Raw genomic sequence first — 19084 nt, 5'->3', positions numbered from 1 at the left:
GTCAAAATATTTTAAGCATAGAGCATTTTTGATGCACAGATCACAGAAACACAGAATCCCTGCAGAAGGAGGCCATTTGACCCATCGAGTCTGTACCGGCCACTGAGAGAGCACCCTATATAGACATAATTCCCTACCTTATCCCCTTAACCCCCCCACCAAGGGACAATATAACATAGCCAATCTAGCTAACTTGCACATCTTTGGACTATAGGAGGAAACCGGAGCACCCGGAGGAATCCCATGTTGGAAAGAGAGTTTTAGTTATCAAGAGAGATTGGTTATATCGGAGTTGTCTTCCTTGGAAACGAGGAGACTTGGAGGGGGGTGCGGTGGGTGAAGACCTGATTAAGATGTATAAATTTATATGAGGCATAGAGTAGATGGAAAGAAACATTCCCCTTGGTGGAAGGATCAGTGACCAGGGAGCATAGATTTAATGTAAGGGGCAGGAGATTTAAAGGGGATATGAGGAAAATCTTTTTCACCCACAGGGTGATGGGAGTCTGGAACTCTGCCTGAAAGGGTGGTGGAGGCAGAGACCCTCCTAGCATTTAGATGTGCACTTGCAATGCCATGGACCAAGTGCCCATGGGATTAGAATATTGTGGTGTTTGTTTTTGACCAGGACAGACACAATGGCCCAAGGGCCTTTTCTGGGTTGAAGATCTCTGACTTTCTTGCTGCAAAAGCTATCGTCACTCCTGCAGCTATTTTTGTTATAAATTATCCTTTAGAAAATAAAATACTCGGCCAGCAGTGGATAATAATTCATTCATTTGCCTACATAGGCAGTAAGTATTTGACAAAGATGAATGCCATCTGGAAAGTTATTTTACCTGACAGTCACAAAGCAAACTTTTATACAGAAACTGATGATCTTGCTACCCACAGGCGAATGAGTAGAAGTTGAGTTATTATATTGCTATGAGGTTGTATATATTAGAACCGAGTATACAGATTACAGCTGCAGTTAGAGTGAATACTAGTGGTTTGTCACGTACAGTAAATGGTATACACTGAACGTTTATGTTTGACTGGGCAGGTCTCTCTGAATAAATTCAAGCTGATTACATACAAACTTGATCCTACAAATCCTTATCTGGTCACTTTCAATTGATATAAACATGTATTTTAATTTCAGTGGATCACCAAAAATGGTAAATCCTGGCTGTATTCTCCATTAGCAAGAAAATGCTAAGACTGTGATTTGCTCGTCTATACTGAGGTCAGCAGTATTCCATCTGAAGGTGCCAATAAACTATTTAGTTCCAAATCCAGATTGGCTGGAAGTGCATTCCTGCTTATCCATTCTGCCAGACATGGGTTTATTTTTATTACTATGTAATGGAGCTGGTCTGTTCCTAATCACTTTGTGAAACTACTTTCTTCCTCCGCCTTCCCCATTCCATTAATCCTATCAATTATTTTCCTTTCAGGACCATACAAGGCGATCTCTCTATAGTCCAAATGATTTCCAGAGCTTCCCTCCTCCCCCAAATAAATCTCAATCCTTGCTTCCTCACATAGTGAGTTGTTTAATATCATGGGATCCTGTTTTGTATCAGTGTCTGTTCAGACAAGTGTCAGCCAATGAGGCAGGGCAAGAGTTGCAGCAGTACCCACAGCAAATAGTCTATATTGCAGCAAACACTGACTCTAAGGTTCTAGGAACTTGAGGCAACAGAACCCGTGACTTAAACTACAGCAATTTCTATGAGTGAAAATGGGGATGATTTCCCAAGAAAATTAGTGAGCCCAGGATAATTATGTGCATAAAATCAATCCCAGTCACTTTCAACAGTGAGATCTTGTTTGAGATTGGCAGAGGTTGTCTAACCATCTCCAATTTGACTGGCAATAGTGGTGTCTATTTATATGCTATTGATTTTTAAACCAGGTATTCTCAAATTGATGAAAGGACAGTAAATCACAAGAAGCTCGTCACTAGTTTGAACATGAAAGTGACAGAAGTTAAAAGCAAATTACTGTAGATGCTGGAATCTGAAACAAAAGATACTGGACAATCTCCGATCTGACAGCATCTGAGAATGAGAAGGGGAGCTATTGTTTCGAGTCTGGGTGACTCTTTTTGTAGTTAATCTGTGGTTTCCATGTGCTGCAATTGCTGGCTACATATGAAGACTAGACCTTAAAATTGTGTACGGACTGATTTCTATTGATGAGTATATACAATCACAAAGCAAACGAATATAAAATTGATAAAATGTCCTTTATTTTTTAAAAAGGAGTTCAATATAGAAGATTTGTCTGATCTTGCAGTATGTAGAAGGCGGGAATTAGAGCAATCTAGTAGCTCTGGATCTCAAACTCCAGAGTCAGAAAATTCTCAAGGTTGGTCTGTTTTGTTATTACATCAGAATAAGGAGTCATTTTGATAATTTAGTGGTCACATTGTCAAATAAAGCAGTATTTAATTTTAACGAAACTAGTCACTCACCTTGAGTATCTGCCTAGCTTTTTAGAATTCAAAAGGTGACTTCTTTTAACTGTGTAGGATTTTGTTAAATAACTGGGCAAAGGAGATTTGGTTAGTTAAAATGTATGGACGTTGGGGAGGAACATCGTGTATCGCTGTATGCGGACGACCTGCTGTTGTATGTGGCGGATCCAGAAGGGGGAATGCCGGGGGTGATGGAGCTGTTAGCGGAATTTGGGGGCTTCTCGGGCTATAAGTTAAATTTAGGCAAGAGTGAGGTATTTGTAGTACACCCGGGTGATCAGGAGGAGGGAATTGGGAGACTCCCGTTTAAGAGGGCAGTGAAGAGTTTCAGATACCTGGGGGTGCAGGTGGCCAGGAGTTGGGGGACTCTCCATAAGCTTAATTTTACCAGGCTGGTGGAACAGATGGAGGAGGAATTTAAAAGGTTGGACATGGGGCCGCTATTGTTGGCGGGTAGAGTGCAGTCCGTCAAAATGACAGTTCTCCCGAGGTTCTTGTTCCTTTTTCAGTGTTTGCTCATCTTTATCCCTAGGGCCTTTTTTAGAAGGGTGACTAGCAGCATCATGAGCTTTGTTTGGGAGCATGGGACCCCGAGGGTGAAGAGGGTCTTCTTGGAGCGGGGTAGAGATGGGGGGGGGCTGGCATTACCCAATCTCTCGGGGTATTATTGGGCGGCCAATGTGTCGATGGTGCGCAAGTGGGTAATGGAGGGGGAGGGGGCAGCATGGAAACGGATGGAGAGGGCGTCCTGTGGAGATACAAGCCTGGGGGCCCTGGTAACGGCGCCGTGGCTGCTCCCTCCTACGAGGTATACCACGAGTCCGGTGGTGGCGGCTACCCTCAAGATTTGGGGGCAGTGGAGGCGACATAGGGGAGAAGTGGGGGGCTCGATGGAGGCTCCGTTAAGGGGGAACCATAGGTTCGTCCCGGGGAACATTGATGGGGGATTTCAGGGTTGGTACAGAGCGGGCATCAGACAGCTGAGGGACCTATTTATTGATGGGAGGTTTGCGAGCCTGGGGGAGTTGGAGGAGAAATTTGGGCTCCCCCCGGGGAACATGTTCAGGTATCTGCAGGTAAAGGCATTTGCTAGGCGGCAGGTGGAGGGATTCCCTTCGCTTCCCGCGAGGGGGGTGAGCGACAGGGTGCTTTCGGGGGTCTGGGTCGGAGAGGGGAAGATATCTGATATCTACAAGGTTATGCAGGAGGCGGAGGAGGCGTCAGTAGAGGAGCTGAAAGCTAAGTGGGAGGGGGAACAGATCGAAGACGGGACATGGGCTGATGCCCTGGAGAGGGTTAATTCTTCCTCCTCGTGTGCGCGGCTTAGCCTCATCCAATTCAAGGTGCTGCACCGGGCCCACATGACTGGGAAGAGGATGAGTAGGTTCTTTGGGGGTGAAGACAGGTGTGTCAGGTGCTCGGGGAGTCCAGCGAACCATGCCCATATGTTCTGGGCATGCCCGGCACTGGAGGAGTTCTGGAAGGGGGTGGCGAGGACGGTGTCGAGGGTGGTGGGATCCAGGGTCAAGCCAGGATGGGGACTCGCGATTTTTGGGGTTGGGGTGGAGCCGGGAGTGCAGGAGGCGAAAGAGGCCGGTGTGCTGGCCTTTGCGTCCCTAGTAGCCCGGCGAAGGATCTTGCTACAATGGAAGGATGCGAGGCCCCCAAGCGTGGAGACCTGGATCAATGACATGGCGGGTTTCATTAAGCTAGAGAAGATCAAATTCGCCCTGAGAGGGTCGGTACAAGGGTTCTTAGGCGGTGGCAACCTTTCCTCGACTTTCTGGCTCAACGATAGGGTTCGGGGACAGTAGCAGCAGCAACCCGGGGGGGAAGGGGGAGGGAAAAGGTGGGGGGGAGGGAAAAGGTGGGGGGGGAGGGAAAAGGTGGGGGGGGAGGGAAAAGGTGGGGGGGGAGGGAAAAGGTGGGGGGGAGGGAAAAGGTGGGGGGGGAGGGAAAGGTGGGGGGGAGGGAAAAGGTGGGGGGGGGACGACGATGACTATGTTTGTTTATTTAATTTAAATTTATTTTTAAGTTCTTCTGTTCATTGGGGTTGGGGGGGGTGGGGGATGGGATACATGCATCGATATGGTCTGGGGGTGATACAGTTATTATGGGTTATTTTGTTGCATTTCATTGTTTGTCGTTACGTTTTATATTTTCTGTAAAAAATTCCAATAAAAATTATATTTTAAAAAAATGTATGGACGTTATCCAGGCACCGTAGTGTAATTATGGTGTTAAATGTCAATGCAGAAATTGTGAGCATTAAAACATCTATTGAAACTTAATGAGGAATAAAAACGCAGTACACCTTGGTGAACATTAGAATGATTTTAAAGCACATGCATTACTAATACAAGGAGCTGGAAAACATTAACATTATGATTTTTATATCTGTTGCAATTGAGAGCTAGTAACTGGAATAGTTCTATGCTCAGCAAGCACTTGGAGCTGGAACAGCTCTGATATTTACTGCGCAAGTAAGAATGCATGTTAAATAATTTGGCTGGCAAGGTGTTGAATATTAATGATCTGAATGCATTCACTTAAATTCTTCATTACAACACCATCAATGCTGTAAAATGCCTCTTGTATAAGGTTGAGCATACGGGTTACTGTGCCATTCTACTTTCTTAGAACACAGATGTTTCTTTGCAACATGTCCAAATATAAATGATTAACTTTGTCATTAACAGAGTTTACCAGTTCAACCCAAACCTTATTGAAAATTGCAAAAAATGACGAAATTCCAGTGCTTGCTGATGTTCACATTAAAGAAATGCCTGAAGTAAAGAGAAGAAGTTGTCATGACAAGAGTAAGTATTGGTATCTGGTTGATATATGCAAATTAGTGACCAGAAATTAATTTAAAGCGCCTGCAATAATTGAAAGTTCCTGAATGCGGTTCAGTTGTGTTTTCGTCACTAATATAATAAACTTAGAGCAAGTTTTAATAGAATATTTGAGATTTTGTCACTTGCTCCTTTCTTGTCTTGATTCTTGAAAAGCAGCTGCCTTTTGGTTACTGCAGCTTTGGACATTGATTATCGCTGCTATTTCAGAAAGAAAATGATCAGGTCTTTGTTTTTCTCATTTCTGCTTGCATCGTTTGCATAGGTATGCAATTGGTTTTTGAGAGTTTTGTTCTGGTCCTTTACACTTGCAGGACATTCCTTGGTACACTTATTGCACAGAGTGAAATCTAATGGTGTCCAGTATCTTTCTGTAAATACCTTGCTGGTGCTCTATCTGATTATGTGAGTATTGTTTTGAATTACTTAATGACGATAGAAAGAGCTGCTCGTTTATAGATACATTTGATATGGTTTGCATCTATTGTCATCAGACATCCTTAAATTCACATAGACTGGATGTCCTATTTTATTAGGACCCTTTGCCTCTGGGACCTGGATTTGTCCCAACCTGGACTGATGTATCTTTTTGTACTTCTGTCTGTAAGGGTCCTATTGTACCTGGTCATTTTCCATTCCAATAGGCTTCAGGCCACAATACCCAGCTACCCACAAACTAAAAATCTCCCTCTGAAGGGTAAATGGTAAATTTGTGCAGTAACTGATACATTTTCTGTAATTGGAGGTAATAGAGTAGGAGTTTAGTCAGTATCAACCTTGGAGCACTTGATGTCAATGCTGAGTGACCATGGTGGTGAGAATTAGTGTGGGAGGTTATTAATTCTCCCTGGAAGTTCTTCCTCATGTACTCATCCCGTTTGGGAGACGATGATGTTTGCAAGAATGGCTGCTGTGTATAAAGTGAGTTGTATCTTTCACATTTAAGTTGAACTTGCTAAATTTTGAGTCTTTTTAATGCCAAAGGAAGGACCATTCTCTCAATAACAGAAATAACCTTTGGTTCAAACAAGGTGAAGTCAGTTCATACAATTAGCAGAGTTAAAATTGTTGAAGAACAAAATCTAAGGGCATGATTCAATTAATTGGGAACATGCAGTGAGCATTTAGCCGAGTGTTTCCTGGCGCTCACGAGCAGAGAAACACATGGCTATACAACTCGAGTAGCATTGTAAAAGGGGCCTCCGCATGGAACGCACAGTCGAGGCCGTCCCGTTTTGTACGGGCAGCTCTGCTCGCTGGAACTCCAGTGTAGCAAGAAATCAGGGCATTATTTTTAAATAGCATCCCGATTTCAAGACCCCTGAAGCGACTCTTTATTTCTCTCTCTCTCTCTCTCTCTCTCTCTCTCTCTCTCTCTCTCTCTCTCTCTCTCTCTCTCTCTCTCTCTCTCTCTTTCTCTCTTTCTTCCCCCCCCCCCTCCCCCCAACAAACACGCAGGGCACCCCCAGCTGATCGTAAGCTTGCAAAAAATGCCAACATGGCATCTTTGGCAGTGCCAAGCTGGAACCCAGGTACCATTGCCAAGGTGCCAGTTGACACTGCCAGGGTGCCCTGGTGGCACCAGCAGTGCCAGGACACCACCCTGCCCAAAGGGCATTCGGCTGGGAGACCCCCAGGAGTGCCGGTCCATTGGTTTGTGGATACCAGTGCTGAATGGCTCATGCCCGAAGTCTCCGAGGCAAAGGGGATGAATCCCAGTGCCTCGTGTACCTCTAATCTGCACATTAGAGTGAGATGAACGGTCTTGCTGTAATATGCAGATTTGCCAAAGTGATCCCGCCCACAATGGGCAGGATTTACTTCGCAACATCTCACAAGATCACGTTGGATCTCACGAGGCATTGCGAGCCAAGTAGATCCCAGGAGCGGGGTCTCCTGGCTTTTATCGGCTGCGGCGAGCTGCTTTTTGGCCGCAGAGTGGCTATTGGATCACACCCCTAATCTTAGTTACATAAAATGTGATTATGCATTAGGTATAGAAGCTGTTGAAAACTTCTTTCTGCAAATGTAATATTGAATTTATTTGCCGTTGCACATTGGAAAATGTAGCTGGCTACAGAAATGTGGGACTCTGTCTCGTACCAAGAACCAGAAACTGATTGCTAAAGAACCACTTATTTTACAGAGTCATTGTGCTAGTTCTGTCATCCTTCTACATGGGCTTAAAAATAATTGCTTTGGAACAGCGACTAGCCTCACTGGGAGCTTTGCCAGAATACCATGCACATCACAAAGAGTAAGTATTCGCTTTCATTGGCGAAGCAATTTATTTGCTCTGCTTTTGTAATTGAGATATTCATTGGTTAAGCTGTAGTGACTGTAAACTGGGTTGATATGTTTGATAAACTGTTGTAACCTCTCTTCACTGCCTAGATTTTAATTGGAAGCTTTCAGTTGGAAATATTGCTAATGGTTATTTCCAGCAATATGGGCAAGATTCTCCTCCGCCCCGCGGCAAAATCGCGTTTAGTGCGGGAGTGGAGTATCAATGTTTACGCGGGAATCATGGCCGGCGTCGCTCCCACAATTCTTCGGTCCCCATAGAATCACTCACGTGTAGTGTGCCTGGGGGGCCATTGCCAGAGGCCCCCCCCCCCGGCGATTCTTGGGGCAAAACTGGCTGAGTTCCCAACAGCGTGGTTCTAGCCACGTATTGCCGGTCGGGGACCTCGGGTGGCGGCTGCAGACACAGTCCACGGCCACTCTGGTGGGGGAGGGGGGGGGGGGAGTCGAGCACTGGGGGGTGGGGTGTCCTCATGGGTGGCGGGGCAGCGATCAGCCAGAGCAGCCAGAGCTGCAAGAAGCACTCCAGGGCCCTACTAGCTCCCTGCAGGTAAGTGAATCGCCCTTGACTTTTTTAAGGAAAGTCGAGAGTGGAAACATAGCCCCAATTTTGGAGAATCCAGCCCCATGTTTTCAGAAGAGCTAGAATTGGCCTATCCACAAATGTGTGTTTTTTAAAAAATCATGTAGTGATTAGAGAATTTTTCAGTTAAACTCCATTTTAAAATGGTGTAATGCTTGGTGAGCACCATGCCAACATTGCAGCTACAAAAGCGCACACCTGGCAAAACTGGTGCACCTCCAACTTTTGTGATTAACTTTCAAAGCTAAAATGTGATGCTGCTTCGTATCAAATATATCGCCTGATATTGAACTATACAAATCGGGAAGATCTGTGCTGAGTTAGCCAATCTCCGGCAAAGCTACTATGCAACCACGTAATTGTACTCCTGGGTTATGGAACAGAGGGGGAAAAGCGACCAGAATTCCTGGTTGTGACGACTCACCAGAAATCTGTGTTTGCGCAGTGTGGTTGGGCTCCTCCTCTTCCTTACACACACACCAAATGCAGTTGAATATAGCTTTACGTGGAGTGGTCTGTATAGAAAGATGCTGGTTTGAGGACTGCCTGTGAAAATGTATATCAACATGAGTTCCCACTTTGCTTGGGAAGAAAAGCTAAACTGCATAGTGTGATGAAACTGACCTCCATAACAATCTAATACCGATTTAAAATGTGCTCTCGGCACATACCAGAACACAGATTAAAGTTGACCACTGATGTACATTTGTCTAATGTCTTTAAATCTGTAGATAGCCTCACACCTACCAAACTAACATTCTCCAGCTATTATCCCTCCATTCCCTATTCAGCCTGTAATGCACCCCTGATTCCCCTTCCTCCGTGGTCACAGTGGTTTCAGTTGCCTAGGACCCAGTCTCTGAAATTACTTCTTTAAATCTTTCCACATTTACAGAACCCCTTTTAAGACCTTTTTAAAACCCACCTCCTTCACTAACCTTTTGGTCACTCCTGCTAAATCTTTTTTGGCTTGTCTGTTTTCTTTGCACCTCTGAATCCCCATGAGACATTTTCCTATGAATAAATGTGTAGTGATGACTCTTTAACTAACGAGTATGAATATCCACTTCAGAAACTCTGTTACTGGTCTTGGGTTCTGGGAATCCTTGTGTGGCTGATGAGCTCGATCCTAGAGCCGCATCTTCAACCACACACTTGGCAGGTGTTTCCTGGAGGTGGGATCAGTCATTGGACTCTAGATCACAGGATTCTTGGGCTTCTTTTCCAGGTCTCCTCTTGCCATCGGGTGCCCTTGAAGAATAATGTCCCTTCAGTCAGGGGGTTCCTCTGAGCAAGGGTTTCCCAAGCGTTTCATTTCCTGAGTGTGGTGAATGTGATTCACACCGGATTATAACCTGTATATACATATGTCTATATTGTAATTGCAGTTGCACTATCTGACCTCCAGGGGGGGGTAGCTCTGGGAATGCTTGAGAGTTGTACAGGACTTCTCCCTTTGCTCCGCCCAGGACTCCTCCCCCGGGAGCTGCTGTATAAAGATCAGGGTCAGCCGGCCAGTTCACCGAAAGTTCAATGGCTAACAGGCCGGCTCTGTTGTAAGTATATTAAAACCGCTATTCTAATCCTACAAGCACGTGTCCGTAGAATTGTTGGTTCCAACAATTTACTATACTTAGGAAACAGTCGAAGAAATCATGGAAGCAGCCCTCCAGCCCGGACGCCTAGAACCCAACCCACAGGATGCAGAGGCTAAGGAAATTTTTTCCCACTGGCTGAGATGTTTTAAAGCCTACCTGGCAGAAGCCAGCACTGCTGGAACAACGGAGGAACAAAAATTCAGCCTACTGCACGCGAGGGTAAGCCACAGAATCTCCACACAGCTGAATCCGGTCGGTTCTTACACCGCAACGCCCCGACCACCCCCTCCCACCACGTGCGATCCATGGGGGCCACCATCTTGGCAAACCCCCACCATGCGGCCGGCCACGTGCGACTCATGGGGGCCGCCATCTTCCTCGCCGCTCACCACGTGCGATCCACGGGCCCCATCTGCATCGGCATGCTCAGAAAGCTCATCTGAAGAATACGACTTCCTCGGGCACTCACCACGCGGACCGCAACTCAGCGCGGTCACCCTGGATCAATCCCGCCCCAAGCACCTATGAAGTTCGATGGCGGAGGTCCAGATCAACGGGTGCAGCACGCCATGCCTCTTTGACTCCGGGAGCACCGAGAGCTTTATACATCCAGAACTGGTAAGACGCTGTTCCCTTTTTAGGCCTGGATTTCCAGTGCAACCTCAAGAGCCTCACCCTCAGCTTTGGCGGGCCCCTGCCCCCTCTCACTATCTGCAGCCTAGCCACGCTGCGCATCTCCCCCCCCCCCCTCCTCTCTTCGCCGATCTCACTCCTGCTACCCACAACAGGCGATACAGCCTACAAGATAGGGTCTTTATCCGTTTGGAGGTCTGACGGCTGCTCAGTGAGGGGATCATAGAGGCCAGTAATAGTCCCTGGAGAGCTCAGGTGGTGGTCGTCAAGACCGGGGAAAAGTTTTGCATGGTCGGCGACTATAGCCAGACCATAAATCGCTTTACGCTCCTAGACGCTATCCCCTCCCCAGAATTGCAGACATGGTTAATCAGATCGCCCAATATCGGCTATTTTCCACGGTGGATCTGAAGTCTGCATACCACCAGCTCCCAATCCGCCCGGAGGACCGCCACTACACGGCGTTCGAGGCCGATGGCCGCCTCTTCCACTTCCTCCGGGTTCCCTTCGGCGTCACTAACCGGGTTTCGGTGTTCCAACGAGCAATGGACCGAATTGTAGACCAGTACGGGCTGCGGGCCACGTTTCCGTATCTGGACAATGTTACCATCAGGACCACAACGCCAACCTCCACCGTTTTCTCCAAACAGCACAGAAATTAAACCTCAGTTATAACTAGGAGAAATGCGTATTCCACACACAGACTGGCCATCCTCGGCTACGTCGTGGAGAACGGAGTCCTGGGCCCAGACTTGGAACTCCCCCTCCCTCATTGCCCCAAGGCCCTCAAGCGGTGCTTGGGGTTCTTTTCATACTACGCCCAGTGGGTCCCTCAATATGCGGACAAAGCCCGTCCACTCTTTAAGGCCATGCGATTTCCCCTGTCTGCTGAGGCGCGCCAGGCCTTCAGCTGCATCATGGAGGCTATCGCCAAAGCAGCCATGCGGGCGGTGGATGAATCCACTCCCTTTCAGGTTGAGAGCGACGCCTCAGAGGTAGCTCTAGCAGCCACTTTAAATCAGGCAGGGAGGCCCGTTGCATTTTTCTCCCGTACTCTATCCGCTTCAGAACTCCGACACTCCTCAGTCGAGAAGGAAGCACAAGCCATCGTGGAGGCTGTTAGTCACAGGAGGCACTACCTCACAGGTAGGAGGTTCAGCCTCATCACCGACCAACGATCGGTTGCCTTTATGTTTGACAACTCGCAAAGGGGCAAAATAAAAAATGATAAAATCCTTCGGTGGAGGATCGAACTCTCCACCTATAGTTACGATATTAAATATCGACCAGGGAAGCTCAATGAGCCCTCGGATGCCCTATCCCGCGGGACATGCGCCAGCGCGCAGATCAGCCGTCTGAAAGCCATCCACGTGGACCTCTGCCATCCAGGGGTCACCCGGCTCGCCCACTACATCAGAGCCCGAAACTTGCCTTTCTCCAACGAGGAGGTAAAAGTGGTCATCAGGGACTGCCCGATCTGTGCGGAGTGCAAACCGCACTTCTATAGACCAGACAGGGCCCACCTGGTCAAGGCTTCTAGGCCCTTTGAACGCCTTGCGATCGATTTCAAAGGGCCACTCCCCTCCACTAGCAAGAATATCTATTTCCTCAACATCATCGACGAGTTCTCCCGATTCCCTTTTGCCATTCCATGCTCTGATATGACCTCCCACACAGTCATAAGGGCCCTGCATAGTGTCTTCACCCTGTTCGGTTTCCCCAGCTACGTGCACAGCGACCGGGGTTCGTCCTTTATGAGCGACGAGCTGCGTCAGTACCTGCTCGACAAGGGCATCGCCTCAAGCAGGACTACCAGCTACAACCTCAGGGGGAACGGACAGGTGGAGAGGGAGAACGCGACGGTCTGGAAGACCGTCCTACTGACCCTCCGGTCTAGAAAACTCCAAATCTCCCAATGGCAAGAAGTCCTCCCAGACGCTTTCCACCGTATCATATCCCTCCTCTGTACAGCTACAAATCAAACCCCTCACGAGCGTCTCTTCATTTTTTCTAGGGGCACTACCACGGGAGTCTCACTTCCGGCGTGGCTGAGGACACGAGGCCCGGTCCTCCTGAGGAAGCACGTCGGGGGGCACAAAACTGACCCCCTTGTTGAAAAGGTGCGCCTCCTCCATTCCAACCCCCAGTATGCATTCGTGGAGTTCCCGGACGGTCGCCAGGACACCGTATCCCTTCGGGACCTGGCACCCGCTGGATCCAGCCCCCCCACCACCCCCACTGTGGAACCCCTTACCCCGTTCCCTATGCTGCCGCCCCCTCGCGCCCACGATCCAGCAAGCTCACCCCACCGGTTCCACGCGCCAGAACCAGCCTGTCTCCGGTCGAGCCAGAGGTGTATAAAGTTCGGACGAGACCCGCCCCGGAGTCTGCCATCGTACCCCAGCTCTCAACACCCACCCAGCCACTGCAAGAGGCTGCAACCCCGGTGCTCCGCAGATCGAAAAGAACAATTCGTCCACCGGACAGACTAACTCTGCGAGCCACCACCCCCGCTGGACTCTATTTTTTTCACAGGGGGTGAATGTGGTGAATGTGATTCACACTGGATTATAACCTGTATATACATATGTCTATATTGTAAGTGCAGTTGCACTATCTGACCTCCAGGGGGAGTAGCTCTGGGAATGCTTGAGAGTTTTACGGGGCTTCTCCCTTGGCTCCGCCCAGGACTCCTCCCCCCGGGAGCTGCTGTATAAAGATCAGTGCCACAGGGTCAGCCGGCCAGTTCACCGAACGTTCAACGGCTAACAGGCTGGCTCTGTTGTAAGTATATTAAAACCGCTATTCTAATCCTACAAGCACGTGTCCGTAGAATTGTTGGTTCCAACACGGAGGTAGGCCTTCAGGGTTGTCTTTAAGCACTTCTTTTGTCCTCTTGTTTGGGAACCTTTTTTTGAGGTGACAGAAGAAAATTTGCTTTGGCAGTCCGGAGTCTGACTAAGCACATGGCCAGCCCAACAGAGTTAGTTTTGACAATCATGGCCTCGATGCTACTGCACTTGGCTCCTTCATGGACACTGATGTTAGTATGGCTGTCCTCTCAGCTGATGCAGAGAATCCACCTCCGACAGCGTTGATGCTACCTCTCCATGGCCTTGAGGTGGCGTCTGTAAGTAGTCCACGTTTCTGAGCGACTGCCTTGCACATGAGGATCTTGGTGTAGTGCAAATTTCACCACGGGCATGCGTGAAGGACGTGCTCACGCATTGGATAAAATGTTGGATCTCTGCATTAGATGCAATGTTGGATCCCCGCATCAATGTCAACCTTAGATGTAGCTCCTTTCATCTTGATCGCGGGAGTAACCAGATCTTGCCCTGAGGCAAGTTGGTAAGGACTTGAATCTTGATGTTGAGGCTGAGACCAATTTTTCAATATGCTTTTGCGAAGGTGTTGAGCATTGGCTTGGATATTCTCTTCTGAGAGAGTGGCGATGGTGATGTCATCTGCATACTGAAGTTTGACGAGCGATGTCGGCGTAGCTTTCCTCTTGGATTTAAATGAAGTTAAAGTTTTCTGTCCTCCATTCCACTAGGAAGCTTGTTCTTGACAAGGTGAAGGATAGTATAGTGGATTGTGGGAACAGCCCAAGGACGCACAGGCGCACAAGTGGGGTGCCGGGTAATAATCTTTATTAGTGTCACAAGTAGGCTTACATTAACACGGTAATAAAGTTACTGTGAATGTCCACTAGTCGTCACATTCCGGCGCATGTTCGGGTACACTGACGGAGAATTCAGAATGTCCAATTCACCTAATAGCACGTCTTTCGGGACTTGTGGGAAGAAACCGGAGCACCCGGAGGGAGGAAACCCACGCTGACTCCGCACAGACAGTAACCAAGTCGGGAATCGAACCCGGATTGCTGGCACTAACACTTTTACCGTGAGAAAGGTAATACCCAATGGTCTGAAATATGGCGAAGGACAGTTAATTTTGTGCTGCACAATTCTGCCAAATCCAACAACTCTTTCATGAATGTCCTCCTGCTCTGCTCTGCCCTACCGCACCCCCCCCACCCCCACCCCACACCCCAACATAAATATATTTCCTCAACACTGTCCCAGTCTTTATCCCACAGAACACTCTGACATCCAGGACTTCAGTGTGACACTATGCAATGCTTCCAGACCACCACCTCTGCAATACTCCAGGATTCCTCCCCATCCAACACCAACAAGTGTTTCCAAATCTGGAGATGATGCTGCTGGACCCTGAGACCTATTTCAACACTGTTGGATCCCAGATTGTCTCATTGCTGGTAAACTGGAGTCCTTTAGCCTCCTCACCTACTTTTCCTGCAGCTCTTTCAGAGCTTTACCCATAGTCCTCAATACTATTTGGCGGTCCTCAATACTACTTGGCACAATATATCATCTGTTGTTTTAAAATCCAACCAGCTCTGTCTGAGTTCTTAAAATCTTTTATATTTGCTATTGCTTTAATTCCAGGCTACAAACAGGCAATTGTATAGGACCATGACTGTTTTTTGTAGAATGAATAGCGTTTTTATTTGGAAATTTACTAATGAGTTATTGTTCTGAATTAGCTTGAAATGACCATGGGAGCGATTCTCCAAAAAGGAGACGAAGTGTTCGCGCCGTCGTGAATGCTGTCGCGTTTCACGACGGCGGGAAACGGGCACGGAGACGACCGATTCTGTCCCCCACCGGGCTGTGGGGGCCAGCACAGTGCTGGAGCGGTTCATGCCGCTTCAGCCTCCCTTCCCAGCGCCAAATGGGCCCCGCACCAACCCGCGCATGCGCAGTTGGGCCGTGCCAACCTGTGCATGCGTGGGGGACTTCTTCAACACTCTGGCCCTGACGCAACATGGCGCGGGGGTTCTGGGGCCAGAAGTGGAAGAAAGTAGGCCCAGGTGGGGGAGTGGGGAGGCCGGCCCGCCAATCGGTGAGCCCCGATCGTGGGCCAGCCCCATCGGAGGCCCCCCACAGTGAAGGCGCGCTTTTCCCCACCCCACAGGCCGCCCCTGACCCTTCGCGCAGAGTTCCTGCCGGCAGGGACCAAGGGTGAACAGCACCGGCGGTACTCTGCCATTTCCGCTCGGCCCATGCGGGCCGAAGAATCGGTGACCCTGCCGATGCCAGCGCCGCGCCAAACGTGCTGCTGCAAATAGCGCCGATTCTCCGCACCTTGGAGAATCGGGTGGCGCGGTCGCAGCAATTCTTTGGCGGGGCTTGGAGAATCACGCCCCCATATGTATATTTTTGTTGACTTATCTGGGAAAAGGCATCTTCCCATGCTAATAATAGGCAGTTTTTCTCCCCCTGTTGAACATGAATATGGCCCACCCTAATAGCTAGTTGGCAAATGATATAGGTCTGTAGGCTGGAACTGTGGAGCGTATTGGCTTTTAAATGACTATTTTGTGAAATTGCACTTTCTGTGCAAAAGTTTGATTTAGGCCCTTGCCACTGTTTAAAGTATAAGTGAATTATCTCAACTGGTATGAAAAGCTTTCCCTGAACCAATTCTTAATTCTTCCATGAGCTAAGATTTATATTTCTGTAAGCATGTGATTCCATTATGTTGACTATATTTTATATCCTTGCTGAATCTCAGCCATTGGTTTATTGGTAACTAGTGGTATGTATGTGGAAGGAGTGAATTTAAACTCTGCCAGGTGCCCTATTCAGCCTTTTGGTCTTCAGTTTCAATTGCTTTGTTTTATTAATTCAGCAATGAATTTCTTCTGCTTTTGTACAGTTCTTTTGCTCAGCGGGACATGGGATTAGAGTTCCACATTAATACAGATGTGATCTATGATGAATTGTCAGAAAATCTTGCAAAATTGGAAAAGGTGAGCTAGAATTTATTGGAGCAGCAGAGTATGGATTGTGATGCTTTAAACTATACAGTACAATGACAAATGTTGAGAATTTTGAAAAAGGGATATCTTTTGATGGCAGACTAGTTGAGTCTGAAATGCAATATATCTGTGGTTTGTGTTCAGCCAGGTCAGCAATGGGGTTATAACATGCGATTTTAGTATGCCTGTGACACATACTGGTGGGGGAAATGGGTTAGGGTTCCAACTTCTGGTGAATGGGCATTGGACACCATAGAAAATAGAATTAGATTTTCCTGTAAATGAACTGCTGACTTCAGCTAAATGCAATACTCCATTGTAGATGGCTACTGTGAAGTGCTAACACATTGTGCCAGTATGTCACAAATCTTTGCCCTTTGGAGAGGAGGACATGAAGAAAATCCTATGGAAGTGAGATGAGAAGCATACAAACATCAATACAATACAATGTAAATGCGAGTTATTTGTGTAATCATTGAAATACTAGCATTATCTTTCCTTCTGAAGAGTCTTTTGAGGAGTTGGCTTTGGTTAGTTTGCCCAAAATTGGATCAATCTTCTACAATGTATGTCTCTCTGACCAACAGGGAATATTTATTGGGGGTGATTTTTTGCAGTCGCGAATTCTGTGTAGACCAATGTTCATGGAGAATCATGCTAACCAAGAAAAGACGGGGAGAAAACAGGGAACTGTATAGACCAGTTAACCTGGCAGCAATTGTAAGGAAAATGCTGGCATTTGTCATGAAGGATATGCTGTGGCTTTAATTCCAGCTCGTAAGCCCCCAGTTGTGTGGAAGACCATTTCCATGGAATGCAGAGCTTAAACAACAGATTAGGACATTTACTAATGAGTTGTGGCAAATTTTTATTCATGGGTTAACTTAATGGCCATTTTTATATATTTTGGCTAGTTTATCCTGGGAAAAGGCACTTGTGATTAGGCAGAGTCGACACTTGTTTATGAAAGAGAATCATGTTTTACAAATCCCTCGTTTTGAGATGAAGCTAGTAGGTAGATGGAACCAGTGGGTCTAGTATACTTGTATTTCAAAAGTCACGTGTGTGTGTGGGATTTTTTTTGAAAACTTCGGGCTATGGTTACTTTTGTGTTCAAAATTCAATTTCTGTCTACTAAAATTTGCTATTGGAGATCGTGAGAAAATAATTATGCACTTTTTCCTCCATACATTGCTCAAATTCTGTACCTTTTACTTTCAGATACAGAAGAATCTACAGAAGCTTCTAGAAGGAACAGAGTGAGGTGCTCTACTTATGATCATCAGTACATTTTGTGCTCTCCAAGGTCACACATCTCTGGAATGTAATGTCAACTCTGCAGGACAGAGTCTACAATTGTTTAAGCTTCAGTCTTGCATTTATCAGAATTCTGCGTGGCCTTCTAAAGAAATATGCAAGTATTCTTCACGTATCTGTGCAATATAGCATTCCATTGATCAGCAAATATCTAAAAATTAACTTTACACTTTTGGAAAATAGTAAAGTGGTTTGTGATGCAAGGAGGTTTATAGGTGATCTGTATAAGAAATCTACTACTTTCTCTGAGTAGTCTGGTCATTGGTTCTAAAAGCACTCCATAATCTAAAAGTTATTAGAATATTTTGTGTAAAGCATATGTTGAACATGTGTATTCTCTTCTTGCCCGATAGTCTGATTTGAACAATTGTATAGTGTGGTATTTTCAAAAAAAATGGAGTAGGTTTTCATTTTTGGTGTCTTAGCAGTTTATGAACAAAATTGGGAAAAGGTATATAATTGACTGGCGTGCAACAGATTTTCCTTCCATTAAAGTAAATGGTAATAAAACTGAGCATGCATAGTTACAGACACGCAACTCCATCACCACCCCCACCCCCTCACTAAATTTCCATCTTTGAACTGTGGCCAGGCAATGCATCACCCAGGGGCTAAAGGTGGAAATCTACCCCGCTTAATTTGACCAGCTAGGGGGATTGCAAATTATGACTTTAGAAGTACTATAAATATGTTCTTGTACTGAGTGCATTTACAAATTTTTGCAATCTGATGCTATTTATGTAAAATGTAATTAATGAAGTGTTCTTTTAAAACCATTTCTATGAAATGATTTCTCACTTGAAATTTTGTAAATAAAATTCTAGCACATTAAAATAATATTGTTTCTAGAGGTAAGTGCATGCTGTAGAAATTTTTCATTTGGGTCATACTTAAACCATTATTAATTCTGTTTTGGCAAATGTAGATGCTGTTCTTAAAAAGGTGTTGCATATACTGAACCAGATGATTTTTACACATAAACTAAACGACTCAAACATTTTTTGGTTCATTTCTTGTAGTGTGACATCTTAATTTGTATGTGCACTCCAGCTTTTTCATGATGTGGAATGTGTGAAAAAGTCTGAAAACTGATAACTGGTTTAAAATAAAAGACCTCCAGCAACTTGCTCATCAACAGACATTCCTGAGCAATTTCCAACCTATTGAATGTTGGGCAGGAGGAAAAACAAGAAAAGAAGGATTAGGAGACTAAAATGGCAGAGTTGTGATTATGAAGTGAAAATGTAAATGTAAATAATCTTTATTGTCATAAGTAGGCTTGCATTAACACTGCAATGAAGTTACTGTGAAAAGCCCCTAGTCACCACATTCCGGTGCCTGTTCGGGTGCACAGGGAGAATTCAGAATTCTCAGCTGGTACGGGAATTGAACCCACACTGCTGGCTTTGTTCTGCATCATAAGCCAGCTGTCTAGCCCACTAAGCTAAACCAGCCTCAAGTGTTCTGAGATGAGGATTCTGT

At 46.5% G+C, this 19084-nt stretch overlaps 1 protein-coding gene across 6 annotated transcripts in view; it reads left to right on the top strand.

Moving 5' to 3' along the window:
• LOC119970409 (GRAM domain-containing protein 2B) overlaps positions 1-18597 on the top strand; it is a 165374-nt gene extending 146777 nt beyond the window's left edge. For 5 of the 6 annotated variants that reach the window (XM_038804986.1, XM_038804981.1, XM_038804983.1 and 2 more), the window contains 6 exons: positions 2250-2355; positions 5164-5283; positions 5634-5724; positions 7466-7576; positions 16183-16276; positions 17507-18597. In XM_038804986.1, the coding sequence (XP_038660914.1) occupies positions 2250-2355; positions 5164-5283; positions 5634-5724; positions 7466-7576; positions 16183-16276; positions 17507-17548 (564 nt within the window). In that variant the 3' untranslated portion in view covers positions 17549-18597. The remainder of the gene's footprint in view (positions 1-2249; positions 2356-5163; positions 5284-5633; positions 5725-7465; positions 7577-16182; positions 16277-17506) is intronic. The other variant, XM_038804985.1, reaches the window with a different exon arrangement.
• Positions 18598-19084: the final 487 nt, after the last annotated feature.

This window comes from Scyliorhinus canicula, chromosome 8, assembly GCF_902713615.1.
Source record: "Scyliorhinus canicula chromosome 8, sScyCan1.1, whole genome shotgun sequence".
Taxonomy (NCBI): Eukaryota; Metazoa; Chordata; class Chondrichthyes; order Carcharhiniformes; family Scyliorhinidae; genus Scyliorhinus; species Scyliorhinus canicula.
This window is presented reverse-complemented; position numbering and strand designations above follow the sequence as displayed.